This window comes from Hoplias malabaricus, chromosome 8, assembly GCF_029633855.1.
Source record: "Hoplias malabaricus isolate fHopMal1 chromosome 8, fHopMal1.hap1, whole genome shotgun sequence".
NCBI lineage: Eukaryota > Metazoa > Chordata > Actinopteri > Characiformes > Erythrinidae > Hoplias > Hoplias malabaricus.
In genome coordinates, this window is record NC_089807.1 from 14,599,382 (window position 1) to 14,613,090 (window position 13,709).

General features: G+C 38.4%; 1 protein-coding gene across 1 annotated transcript in view; it reads right to left on the minus strand.

Moving 5' to 3' along the window:
* zgc:171482 (zinc finger protein) overlaps positions 1–13,709 on the minus strand; it is a 60,340-nt gene that overhangs the window by 29,751 nt on the left and 16,880 nt on the right. The window contains exons 2-3 of the mRNA XM_066679874.1: positions 12,866–12,970; positions 3,678–3,770 (exon numbers count right to left, since the gene is read on the minus strand). Coding sequence (XP_066535971.1) covers positions 3,678–3,770; positions 12,866–12,970 — 198 coding nt within the window. The remainder of the gene's footprint in view (positions 1–3,677; positions 3,771–12,865; positions 12,971–13,709) is intronic.

Sequence of the window (13,709 nt, forward strand, 5' to 3'; positions counted from 1 at the left end):
ATAACAGGGAGAATTTACTTACAATTAACAATTTCCCTAAAGCCTTACAATTGGTACGCCTAGATTCATTCGTTCATTTTTAGTAAGCGCTTATCCAGTTCAGGGTCGCGGTGGGTACAGAGCCCTGGAGGGGGCGCCAGTCCTCCTCACACACATTCACTCACACAACAACGTGTGTTTTTGGACTGTGGGAGGAAACCGGAGCACCCGGAGGAAACCCACGCTGACACAGGAAGAACTCCTCACAGACAGTCACCCAAAGCAGGAATCAAACCCACAACCTCCAGGTCCCTGGAGCTGTGTGACTGTGACACAACCTGCTGCGCCTAGATTTATGAATATGCAATTAGTCCCCACCTCACTCTTCACTTACCGATCTGATTCTCATCTGTAGCTTGAAAGATCCACCCATTAGGTTTAGTGTGACTGCATCCTAAGGTTTGTGATGCCCTCTATATCTGAATTTGTGGCTGTTTTTGGAACAGTACAGTTTGGAACACTGCTTCTTTTGCTAATGATATGTTCAAACAATAAGTTGAAAATCAACCATATCAGTTCACCTTAAAATATATAATCTAAAATGAACTACTAAGGTTTTGCAGCATTTGGAGCTCTTGTATGTGAAGTTCTCTTTTAAAATATACTGTCCAATTATTTGAGCCCCTGAAATGTAAGGACTTTATAAGAAAACTGTGGTGCCTATATGGCTAACCCAGAAAAGATATACAGTTGAATCAAGGTTTTATACTGAACATGAACTCCAAACATAACATATATTACAATCCTGTTTTATTGAAAATTGTGCTTGAGTTTTTCACTGCACTGCAGGAAATGCAGCAGCCAGACTGGGTTGTTCAGTCCATAATTTGTGCTTGGACTGGTTGAAAATGATGCCTAGGAAATTAATGTGTTTATGTCCCTGATATTTAGATGCTCTTTCTGTGTTTCAAAGCTTTTTAGCTTTTCCAATGTATCTCAACATATTCTGAATAGCATGTTCTATTTTGTTCTGAGTCCACACAGCTTGGATGACTGCTACTCTGGCCATCTCTTTTTCAAAGTGATTGGGGGGAGGGGCTATTAGCATATCAGCTTTGAAAAGAGAAAAAGGGCAAAGTAGTTAGACTACACAATATTATATTCACTGTCCTCATTATATATTTCAGTCTCATAAGAATGAGCAGCTCTAAATACAAACTTCTCTCTTTACCGTGACAGCTTCCAGTGGCTGCTTTCCTACCAATTAGACAAGTTATGATTTAGAAATACAGCTCACAAAACAAGCTACAAATAATCTCTACAGTTTACAGGTGAGTTAGCATGAAAGCAGCTGTAATGCTGTAAGTTCTGAGAAAACTGCACAAACTAACACATTTGACAGCATGCGAATGCTGTTAAATGTGTTGATGTAATATCTATGGTATTTTTTTTGTCACAGTCTATTTTTTGTATCTATGTTTTTCACTGTTTATTTAGTGTTTCTATGCTACAGTGCAGTGTAGGACCTCAGTGAGGCTCTGGAGACAGAGGAGCTTGGTAAAGGGTTTAATTCTTCTATAAAGCAAGTGTGTGCAGGGTTCATATTTTAAAAGTGGTCTTTAACAGCGTTCGCCAGTGTCTAGGCCTGCAGCAGTATGATATGGTCTTATTTTGTTAGTACACATACACATACTGCAGGCTGTGCATGGAGCAGACGGGTTTTATACAGGTCAGGGAGTTCTGGCAAAATCAATCAATATATTTATAAAACATTATTTTACAGCTAAAGTCATCCATACAACAGTTTTACAGAGAGCCAGTCCAAGTCTCCTTTTCAGCAAGCCAAGAGAGAAGGGTGTAGAGGAAAAACCTTAGATCACCTCTCAAGGATTCTTTCTCGTCTAAGTAGGCTTATGAAGAAACTTGAATACTACTGGACGTTTGTGACACTCAAGTGTGAATGCACACACACACACACACACACACACACACACACACACACGCACACACGCACACACACACACACACTCTCTCTAGACAGCCTGTCCGAACACATTACATTGGATGAATTTTAGTTTGGAATATTAGTGATTAAAAGTTTGAATTTCGGTTATCCCCAGTTAGCTGTATTCATTTACAGGAATAAGCTATTCCTAATTTATTTTGTTGGGTGTCCTTTGTTTTTATATCTTTACATTTGAGAATCTAAAAAGTGCTTGGATTAGTCTCTGATTACCATCATTGGAATTAGAACCATGCACGTTATCCACCATTATTTGATGGTCCAAATATGAACACATTTTAATAGATTACATTAGCATTGCTATAGTTATTAAAAGCAACAGAATGACCTGAATGTACAATTGTAGAGATTTAATTTAATGTGACTTCTTACTTGGCCAGTGTAAGCCAAACAGTTTACTACTGCTTCTGATTGCTCTCCAGTTAGTGTATGCCAAGTTGAAGTTATTTCCAAGAATAAAAGAGAGAATGAAAACTACAGAAAATATCTTCAGACTGCAATGTATCTACAGTACACCACTGCTCTGCATTAATACTCTTCTAGGAAAAAGTGGTGTTTTTGCAGTTTATATACTTTCATCAAATAAAAACCTAGATATTGTTTTTAATATAATATAATATAATATATATATATATTTGTTTGTAGGAAATGCAGTTTTCTCTGCAATCAAACATTACAGGCAATCAAGGTGAGGTTTTAAACAATTTGTTATATTTCTTGAAATGCTCTTTACATGCTGATAGCAAGCAGTAAGTCTAATGCTCCGACATAAATGTCCTTTACTATATATGCCATAGGACTATAAAATCCCTGTCCAATCATTTCACTCAGACAAAAGGAAATAAACTGCCTGTACCTATTTACATCACCTTGCCCTCGTGCACTATGCTGTTAAAATAAACGTGAAAAGATCATGGATGAAGTTTGTTTAATGTGAATGAAACATAGCTGGATAATGTTAGAACGCAACTTATCTACAGGGCTCTTTCTGTGTAACTCATCAAGCTGTGCACGTTCGTGTGATTTAGGAGAGTGGTTTTGGAAGGAGTGTGACATTTTAGGTTGGATTTCTTTTATCTTTTTTTTTTCTTAAACAAGCTTACACTTACTGGTTTCTACAAACTAATGTACTCTAGCTTTTTACATGAGATCACATTAAATTAGTGCAGCAACCTCTTCAGTACATATATTTCTAATCAGTCAAAATGTCTTAAGCATTTTTCTTTATTGTCCTCGTTGAAACCAACACATTTAGCCGTTTAGACTGAAGGCCACAGAAAATTGGTGAGGAGTGGGATGCACACCTACACAGTAATTTTGACTTTTCAGTTTAATGGAATACAAATGGCTGTGTTTTGTCATCCTTTTGCACATGTCCACGATCCATAAAATGGAGCTGGTGTGTTTATAAAACACTCACACAAATAACAATTACCACACTTTACTCAAGCAGATATTTGTGAACAGACGAGAGCAGGAGTCCAGCCAAACTGCATTATCAGATCCAGATGAATAAAGAATATCCTTTAAATGCACTAGTTCTCCAATGACAGGTTAAATACTCAATCCTGGAGAGTCCAAGGGCTATAAAAGCTCTCATCCATCTGCACAAACCACCCAACCCTGTTACTCTAAGAATTGTCTCAGATGCTTCTAACTGTAAAGAAATACTTACTGGGTTATCTGGTCTCAGTCTTTTGGAGGGTGGGCCTCCATCTTCTGGGTGGAGCATGTAAAACAAACGTACTTTGTTGGCATGTTTCTTGCTCTGGTAAAAGAGGGAGAAGAAATTTAAGCAATGATTGCTAAATTATGGCATAAACAAAGAAACAAACAAGGTTTTTATATTAGATGAATTCACCTAAATGAAGAAATTACTGAATAATCAAGCAACTACAAATAATGGATGACAATCAATCTCGCACACTCGTTCCTTTTACGATGGCTGTTAAATGGACCAGTGACTTTGTTCACCCGAATCACATTTACTAAACTACTTTCTGAAATGTGTGAGGTTTATAAGAAATCTTACTAATGATGTTTTAGTTTTACTTCTTCAAATTCAAAACATGTTTAAGATGCATTGCAATAAGTGAATAAGTGTCGAGAGTTAGTCAATAGTTGCATGACCTGGCCGCTTGAATAGACCACACATATTGAACTGCTAAGGAACTAATATACCGTTTAGCCTGTGTATGTCTTTATTTCCTGGCCCTGTGTTAAGTGCAAGTTTGCTTTCAGTAATTTTTCATGAAGCTCTTTTGTTGTCCCTTAACCTTGGCCGCATTGACTATTAACCATCACCAAGGTTTATGTTACGCCACCCAAACACTTTGATTATTTCATAGGAATCTGAGTATGCCTACAGTTGGCAGCCACATGAATAGTGAAATATGCATGGGAGTGTTTCACTTCTTACAAGTTCTTCAAATTTCAAACAGTCAAGGTGGGTCTAGGGAGCAAAGCATTAAAATATACCTTACTGGGCTATGATTTGCTGCCTTATTTAATCTCAAGTGACTCCATTTTCCTTAGCTAAATTAATCCTTGTCATGAAATATTATTCCTTTGCATGCAGAAACTTTAATTAGACAGAATGACAGTACTGGAAACGTAAGGCACAGCAGCCTTCGTTGGGAATTTTTAAATGTGTGTGTATTTGTGGACGTGAAAGATATTAAACTGTATCACACTGCAGTGCGTGACAGTTTTACTTCCATCGTATCTATGTATATTTTTAATTTGAAGGCCTGAGGGTTTGCCTCGGTTCACAAGATGAGCTGCATTATTTTTGCCAGCCACTCATGGCTCTTTCTGCGGAGAGGTGCAATTTCCAGAGTTCACTGGGAGCGAATACATTTTCTGACTGCTGCTAATATAATTGAAAAATGTGGTTATCGTGCACAGCTTAAATCTGTCCCTTTCATGTCACCAAGGTGAACAAAGTAATATTGGGCGAATGCTCAGATAATTTGAAGCACTCAATGCCAGCAGAAGCAGAGGGAGTGAGTGAAGAAACCCTGTGAATGGTGATATAGGGACGTCAGTGCTGAAGACAGCAGTTCAGATTTGGTCAGATTTTTGAAGCTGCTGCACTACTGGGGCTTTAAGATGGATTACTTGAATTTATAATGTAATATGCAATATGTTTGATATTAAAAACTGGATTGTGTGTATCTGTGGGTTATAAGGGAGTTATCAATGTCAGCTTCAAAGCCTGGAGAGAGAACAGATTGCTGCTAGGTTTTGCTGAGATCTGCGGGGTTTAGGCTCAAATGCAAAAGCTGTTATAGTCCTGTAGCCAGCAGCACAAAGACTCATTCCAGAGAATTTTAGTTTAACAATAGCTGAATGTACAATAGAATGATGGCTTTCAGGAATGGTATGTGTTGTCATTATACAACTGTAAAATTTCTACACACCACATTGTCATTTATTTTGATGTTCTTGAAAAATGTCATACAATTTCTGTCTTGCCTTCATCAACCTCAGTTGACTGCTCATATATATTTGCTCAGATTGCCTGGACTGCAAATATGAATGTACTGAGATGTGGGAAATGTGATAGTAGTGTTACTGGATCCAGAGACTGGATGTCAGTTGAATCTAGCAAGGACACTGGCCATCAGATGTTTAAAGGGACTATTGTAGATTTCCAGGACAGTTCTGGAAATGATGATGATGTAGCTATAATTGACCTACTTGGTCAAGTCTGAAACAAAGGACTGCACTCTTAATAGCAACAAGATACACTCTTGGCAAAAAAGGGTTTAGTTATAGGGCTGAACAATTTGAGGGAAATGTCTAGTTAGGGCTGGGCAAGTAATCGGCACTGAACTGAAATTGACATTCAGAACTTCTAACTGACATAATCTTGTCTATATCGATTATGTCAATTATTTTTATTCTGTTATGTCCCCACTGCGTGTTCATGTGCTGTCCCTTTAAAACCACGCTGCCAAGATGTAGGCACGTAATTCTGCACCTATCTGCCACATGGAAGCAACCTAAATGCTGAGGCAGACCAAGAGACTCGAGCAGCTCGTACCAAAGAAAAACACAGTATTTGTGGTTTGGACGTGCTGTGTTTTGACTATAATTAAGAAGAAAATGGACAAAAAGTAAAATGTAAACGCTGAGAAAAAAACGGTTTCAGCAACCAAATCACACACCAAATATAAACAGTGCTCAAAAAATAAGAGGGGAACAAGCTCCCAGCAATAAGAGCATATTTACAGTACAAGCATCGTCATTGAACTACGAGGGTCAAAAATACAAAAACAAAATAATAATTTATTAATCATAATTATGGTAAAATGTACAATTAATCATGATATTGATTAGCGCTCATATCGCCCAGCACTTTGTCTAGTCTAATTGCGAAATTCCTGACCAATAGTGTGATTGTAGTTTTAATTACTATTATTTTCTTTAAATGAATGTCCAAACCTTTTTTTTTTTTTTTTAACCAAGGCTGACTTTAATTTTTTGAACTAAATATGGTTGTGATAATTTTCTCAAGTGTCTGGCTGCCTCTGATAGTTCTCTGAGATTTCAAGGTTTTATATGGGACCTATTTATTTACTAAGAAACCTTTTGATAAGTTTCCATCCATCCATTATCTGTAACCGCTTATCCAATTTAGGGTCGCGGGGGGTCCAGAGCCTACCTGGAATCATCGGGCGCAAGGCGGGAATACACCCTGGAGGGGACGCCAGTCCTTCACAGGGCAACACAGACACACACACATTCACTCACACCTACGGACACTTTCGAGTCGCCAATCCACCTACCAACGTGTGTTTTTGGACTGTGGGAGGAAACCGGAGCACCCGGAGGAAACCCACGCGGACACGGGGAGAACACACCAACTCCTCACAGACAGTCACCCGGAGCGGGAATCGAACCCACAACCTCCAGGTTCCTGGAGCTGTGTGACTGCGACACTACCTGCTGCGCCACCGTGCCGCCTTTTGATAAGTTTGTAAGGTGTAATATCTTCTGATGTGCTTAGTAAGGCACAGAAGTGTGAATGGAATTTTATAGGGGAAAAATCTTATGAAAAGTTCTGATTAACAAGTGCTTATTGCCATTCAGAAATATTTAAATCTTTAAATTACATTTTTTTTTTTACAATATTATTTTTATATTTTATCTTGATTTAGCTCTGTATTTGTGTATCTGCAAACCTGTTAAGACCTTGCATGCAGATGGGTTTGTTACAACTATCATAAAATCATAATATTTCACAGGGCTTCAGAAAACTTAACATTTCTGATTCTAGGAAACATACACACTATTCGCCTTAGTCCGTCCACTGTTCTTTTTTTGCAATTAACTCTTTTATTTAGAAAGCACATGATATTACAATTACATAAGAATTTACTTGCTTTTGCTTTCACATTTTTGAACTTTTAGCTGAGAAAAAAATGGAAACATACATTGGAACTTGGGTGGCAGGGAGGCCTAATTGTAAACACATTATTGACATGAATGTACAAATTTGTGCACACTTCATAGAGCAGCCAGCTTTATATAAAATCAAATCTAACTGGCTTGACATATTCAGTCCGTTTGGACCATATTTTGTAGAAGGTATCTCTGTAATTTAAGAAAGAAATAGTTTTTCTATTGTGTCTCTTGCACAACATTTATCCAGTCTTCTGTTGTTGGTGATTCAGGTTTGAGCCATCTCCTCGTGAGCGCTTTTTACTTGCTGCCAGTAGGATGTACACCAGTTTTTTATCATTCAAATTCAGTTCATCACCTGTTATGTTACAAAAAAAAATGTTTTCAAAATTTAAAGGAAAACCAAATGAAATGACATTCAGTTTATGATCCTGAATTTGTAACCAATACTGGTGAATGGCTTGACAGTCCCAAAAAATATGGAAATGGTTTGCCCCATCTCCCCCACATCTCCAAGTATCCCCATTCCCCGATACCTTTTCTGAACAGGGGTAATGAAGTACCTCATTATGATTTTCCAGCAAAATCCAAACATTTGATCTGGTTGTACCCCACTGTATCTCACATGTGGTCCCAACTTTCTTCTACAATTGTCAGGTTACCTTCTTTTTCCCCCACTTCCTTTTAACATAGATAATGTTGTTGTTTTTACATTTCAGGATGCTGTTGTACAATCTTGAAATGATTCTATTGTGCACTCCTCATGTTATAAATGTTTCCACAAATTCTAGGTCCTTTAAATTCACTTTCAGGTCGTGATTAAAATAATTACTGACCTGTAGTTATCTAAAGAAGTCATCTGAGCCTATATAATATTTTCTTTTCAAGGTTTCAAAACTTTGGAGTGCCCCCCTATGGACAAATGTATAGTAATTAGTTAGGTCTTTTTTTAATGTAACGTCATATTGATTTGTGGTAAAGTTTGAATCATATGCGCATGACCTCAAAACTTTAGAGAACTTTTCCAAACCGCAAACTCTAATTGCTTTGTTCCATGCAAATATCATTACATGTATTACCAAATGGATTTTATTCTGCAGATTTGTGTCAGCTATTAAGGCTTTAATTGGTATTGTTTTAACAGTTGTCCCCTCCACGTCTTTCCAACCTGCCGTGTAATCTGGACAGCACAAATATATTAATGGTCTCAGCTGAGAGATAATATTCTTGTAGACAAGGAAGGCCTTGACCCCCTTTATCTTTAATTGTAATGTTTTATATTTGATTCTAGCTTTTTCCCTTTCCAAATGTATTTTGACAGTCTGTCCCATTCTATAAATTGTTTTTGGAGTATGAGAATTGGTAAGGATTGAAATAAAAACAACATTCAACAACGTAGGTCCAAAAAAGTAATGGCATACCTTCTTTGTATATCAGATTTTATGGATACATTTAGGGGGCCATAGTTGGCATCAAACATTTTAGTGAAGTCACGATTTATTACCGCCCCTTAGTATCTTATACTGTCTGCATCCCATTTCCATTTATATCCTTGATTTCAATTGGTGGATTATAATTTAGAGTTAGCACCTACGTTTTATTTACGTTAACCTTATACCCCGAAAAGGATCGGTATTCTGATATTTTCATGATTTTAGGGAGTGCCTGTGTGTGGTTGGACATAGTTAATAGTAGGTTGTCGGCAAAAAGTGCCCATTTCTGTTCCCCTCTTGTCATCCTTACTCCAGTTATATCTTGCCTGTCTGATCCATTGGTTTAACGGTCCTATGAACAAGGCGAAGAGGAGCAGAGAAAAGCAACAACCCTGTCATGTCCCACGCTCCAATATGAAGTATTGAGGTCTCCGTTAATTTTGACCTTAGCTGTCGGTCTGTTGTATAAACCTGAAATAATGTCGATAATGGATTTATCAAAACCAAGACTTTCAAGCACCTTATATAAAAAGGACCACACGTCCACTGTTCTGATACCTGAGTTTTGAGTGAGGCAGGCTGAATTGTGACTGGTCTCCTTTTGAACATTTATAGCTAACCCAGACTTTGCTGGAGTGTTGTGCAGTGTGAAAACATAGCTGAAAGTTCCTATTGAATTAGCAGCCTGGTGTTCTAGTGCAGGAGTTTGAATTTGGGCGTCTGGTGTACGTTTAGACCAGGAGATGAAACTGCCTTATTTGCATTAAAAATGCATGTGTTTGTTTTTTAATAGGATGATTTTTCTGGGCTTGTTTGCTTTTCCTATACTTTTTTATTCATAGCCAAGTGTAATTGAAAGTAGTGATTCTCCAGCCAAATGATTGAATTCTGCTTTTATGTAAGACCAAGTTACCTCCTGTGGGCGTTGCATGGAATTGCCAGAAGAGCACACTTATGTTTGAGCTGGTGTGTATGTATGTGCTTCCATATGCAATTTACGCACCTGCACTGTGAATAATCATCCCCAAGTGTATAAGGACATAGTTAAAATCAGATGTACTGGTCAGTGTGTGTGTGCATTTATATATGGGAATAATTTATAGAGCCCACTAGAAGACAGATGGAGACTGATGGGTAATATCCACAAGCCCCATACAGCAGATAAGTAGGTAAAGTTGCCAACGCTTGCATTCAGAATGTTTCCTGCAAGTTGATGAATTTTTGCTCTGCCAGCCACAGTGGGTTTGCGAGGATAGCGAGAGGGCCCAGCTGGACTCAGAGTGAGCTCTATAGGCAGGCAAAGTCTTTGATAGATGAGTGTCAGAGGCTGGCTCTGAGGGGAAAGAAAGCAGTCTGGCTGGATTACATAGGCACATTGAAGAGCCACAGCATTGGGGGAAGATGAAAGGGGCTGCTGGTGCCCAACAGCATGTAAGCCAGGAGGCAGAGAGAGTTTATGCATTTTAAATCCCTTTCTCAAATCATTATTTTTACACTGATGGTATTCACATGTACATGAAAATTAATGATGCTTCAGAACATTATTAATGCATATGAATTAATGAATATTTTACATAGGACCTTTCTTAAACCCAGATCCTCCCTCAAAAAAGGGAGAGAGGGAGAGGATTTAGGTTTGGAGGACAGATCAAGGACAGATGTGCAAGACCAGGGATGACTTCTGAATCTCTGGGGAGCAAGTCTAATGTGTTTTCTGGAGCAAGAGATTTTTATCGTGCTCTCACCTCTTCTACTATTAATCTGTTCTTGCTCTCTCTCGAATCAGTAAAAGTCAGTGTTTCTCCACTTGCCTAAATGCATAACATATTCTTGTACAGTATGGTAGAAGCCCCTGCTTGCATCCATTTTTAAAGGAGACACACTATATGGGTTTGAATTAAGCTGCTTTGCCTTTTCTAGGAATTAGCTGACATACTCCTACAGCAACAGTTTTCAGGAAAGTATGTTGCTACCTAATGTACAGTTCTGTTTTATTAAACTGTACAGATGCATTTCCTTTTGTGCTTGATAAAAATACAGATAATTTACAAGTGCTGACCTCCCAAATCAGCATAATTATAGGATTCCAAGTTAGTCACTTTCAACACTCCATAAGGCACGATGTTTTCCCAGGCACAGCAGGGCCAATATTCAGCAGTGGGTTTTTTCTGTCATCATAAAAGTTTGCTCTTCCCAATCCTCGGTTTACTCCAGTTTCTTCCTTAGCTTTTCTTTCCCCTGTCCCTCGGGAGCTGGAGAGTAGTAGGAGACCTTAATTGATATGGTGCAACAGAGTGGTCTCCAGTTCAGGCAGCGGGTCTTCAGATTTGGCCGACTGCTCTGGAAAGGGTGCTTTGGTGAGGTCTATATCCTCAACAGCTCTCTGGGTTACTTGCATTAGTTTTAGCGAGGGTATATGAAGCTGGTCTCCTTGCAGGCGGCAGTAAGTCAGCCATGCTCATTTGAACAATGTGCTATCTGAGAATGTTTACTCTAGATGAGAGATGACAAGCCACTGAAAGAAGAGCCAGAAACTGCATCACTAAATATAGAGCGTTGGCTGCTAGAGTCGCTTTGTAAATAAATCTACTCTGAGATGCTCCCTCCACTACATTCAGATTCTTACACTAAGGGTTTGTCCTCATTAGCTTTCCTGTTAATCTACTGATTGCATACTTTGTAGTCAAGGGAGGCCTAAGTGAGGGAGTTAAATAATGCAGCAGGATGATTCTTTAATGGTCACTCATTAAATTACTTACTGTGAGGTTGAGAGTCTTGAGAGAGGTGGACTACATTACTGCTTTAAAAGCAGACTGTGAAAAATGCACAAGGTGAGCCTTCAGCTATTCTGTAATGTATTACTGGGGTCCACCAATTTATGATGCTGATGATCATATGATGAGCTTTTAACGCCCTGTACGTACAGGACTAGTTTTACTTGTGGACGTGGGGGTAAAGTAACTATTACCTGAGTATTTCCGAAATGTGCGCTCCCGTTTCAGGAAAGATTTCTGAGATTTTACCTACTGTAAAACCAGCAGTAAAAATGACCCCAGGATGAATCCCATCCGAATTGAAATGTGGGGTAATAGTGTGTCATTCCCTAGAGAAAAGTAGTTTTTCACTGATTTTCTTGAGAACGGAGGAGCTGAAGGAGGCGTTTAATGATGAAATATACAGTTTAAGTACAAGCCCAGCGGCTGAAAGACGCAGCACGCACAGATCTACAAAACGACCTGTAGGTAGGTTTTGTCCACATTAGTAGCCTCCATACGTGTTATGAATGTGTTGTTACCAGTAAACAGTTTATATTATACCGTTAAAATAGCCGTGTGAAGGATTAGTAAAAGTTTTTTTTTTATTTTAGCCACCACCTTGCCCATTATATCTGTTATGAAAACTAGAAGAGAAAGTCGTTTAGGGCTGTATGTCTTTGGTGGGAAGGCTGATCTCAGAACAGTTGTGACACTCTAAAAACTCTGCTGTGTATGATCCACGCTGTGTGAACCAAGTAGCCCGTCCAATCTCCTATATATTTACAATGATTTCTAACCCAAATGTGAATCCACCATAAACATTACTGACATTTTGTGGAAAAATTACAATACCCCAGCTCCCCATGTAAAACCGTCCGAATAGGGCTTAAGTTAAAGTGCATTACTGAGTTTGTGTGTTCCCTGGAGACTAAATCAACATGTGCAATGGCATTATTGATTTCACAAGGGAGTTGTGAACTTAATTTAGCTTAATTCTTACATCTTACTGAATGAAGACTGTTTGTTACATGTTAGTTGGTAGTGTTAAATGATAATTTTTGGAGATTTCTAAATGCAAACAAACTTGGATTTTATGAGGTGGGACATCAGGTGTTTCTCAAAGTCAAACCGACAAGGCCTTTATTGACAAATGTGTGGCACAATTGGTAAAGTTTATACAGGTTTATCATCACTGAGTATTGGAATTGACATGATGGAAACAGCAGGGTTACCGGGGGGTGGGGTTGGGGTATATGATGGCTCACCTCATAGTGTGCAACACGTTGTGACTCAGAGATGAGCTGTGCATTGCAGATGTTGCAGTAGCTCTCTGTGAAGAGTCCTCCATCTCCAACCCCTGCAGACTTCATCTGAAATCAACATCAGCACACAATCAAAACTTGTAGAGTCTGCAGCCTGAATCTGTCACTTTCTGTAAACTTGCACTCGGGTTTAATTAACAGCTTCAACTTTTATCTATATGTACTTCTTAAGTATCACTCATGGGTAAATGCAGATGTTTGAAATGCATGGTGAGTTTGTGATCTTACAATTCATCTTTGATGAAACAATAATTATATCCCCCCCTTGGTTCTTGGATCATCATCATCATTTTCTTTGCTGCTTAATCCATTTCAGGGTTGCAGTATATTTAAAAAGCCTAGTAATTATCACAGTAAAAGCTCTCCCAATCATTTGTGTTTAAACCTCATATTTGGTGGGTCTAATGTAGGCTAATTAAAACTATTTTATTTAGGACATACAAACCTCATTTATTAAAAAAAAAGAAAAAAAAAGCTGGGATGCTGGCACTTATTTGTGCTTTCAATTTATGTACATTTTTGCACAGTTTTTTAAAACCTTTATGCCAAAAACATTATTCCAAAAATCTTGGGATGGACAAATTTAGCACTGTGTTGCATCACCAGTCCTTTTAACAACTGTATGGAATTGAGGAGACCAATTGCAGTAATGAAAGTGGAATGCTTTCTCATTCTTGCTTGATATAGGATTTCAGGAGTTAACAGTTCCGGATCCCCATTAGTGTTTTGTTTTATAAGGCACCAGTTCTTTTTTTGATGGGTGACAGGTCTGGATTCATTTAGCATC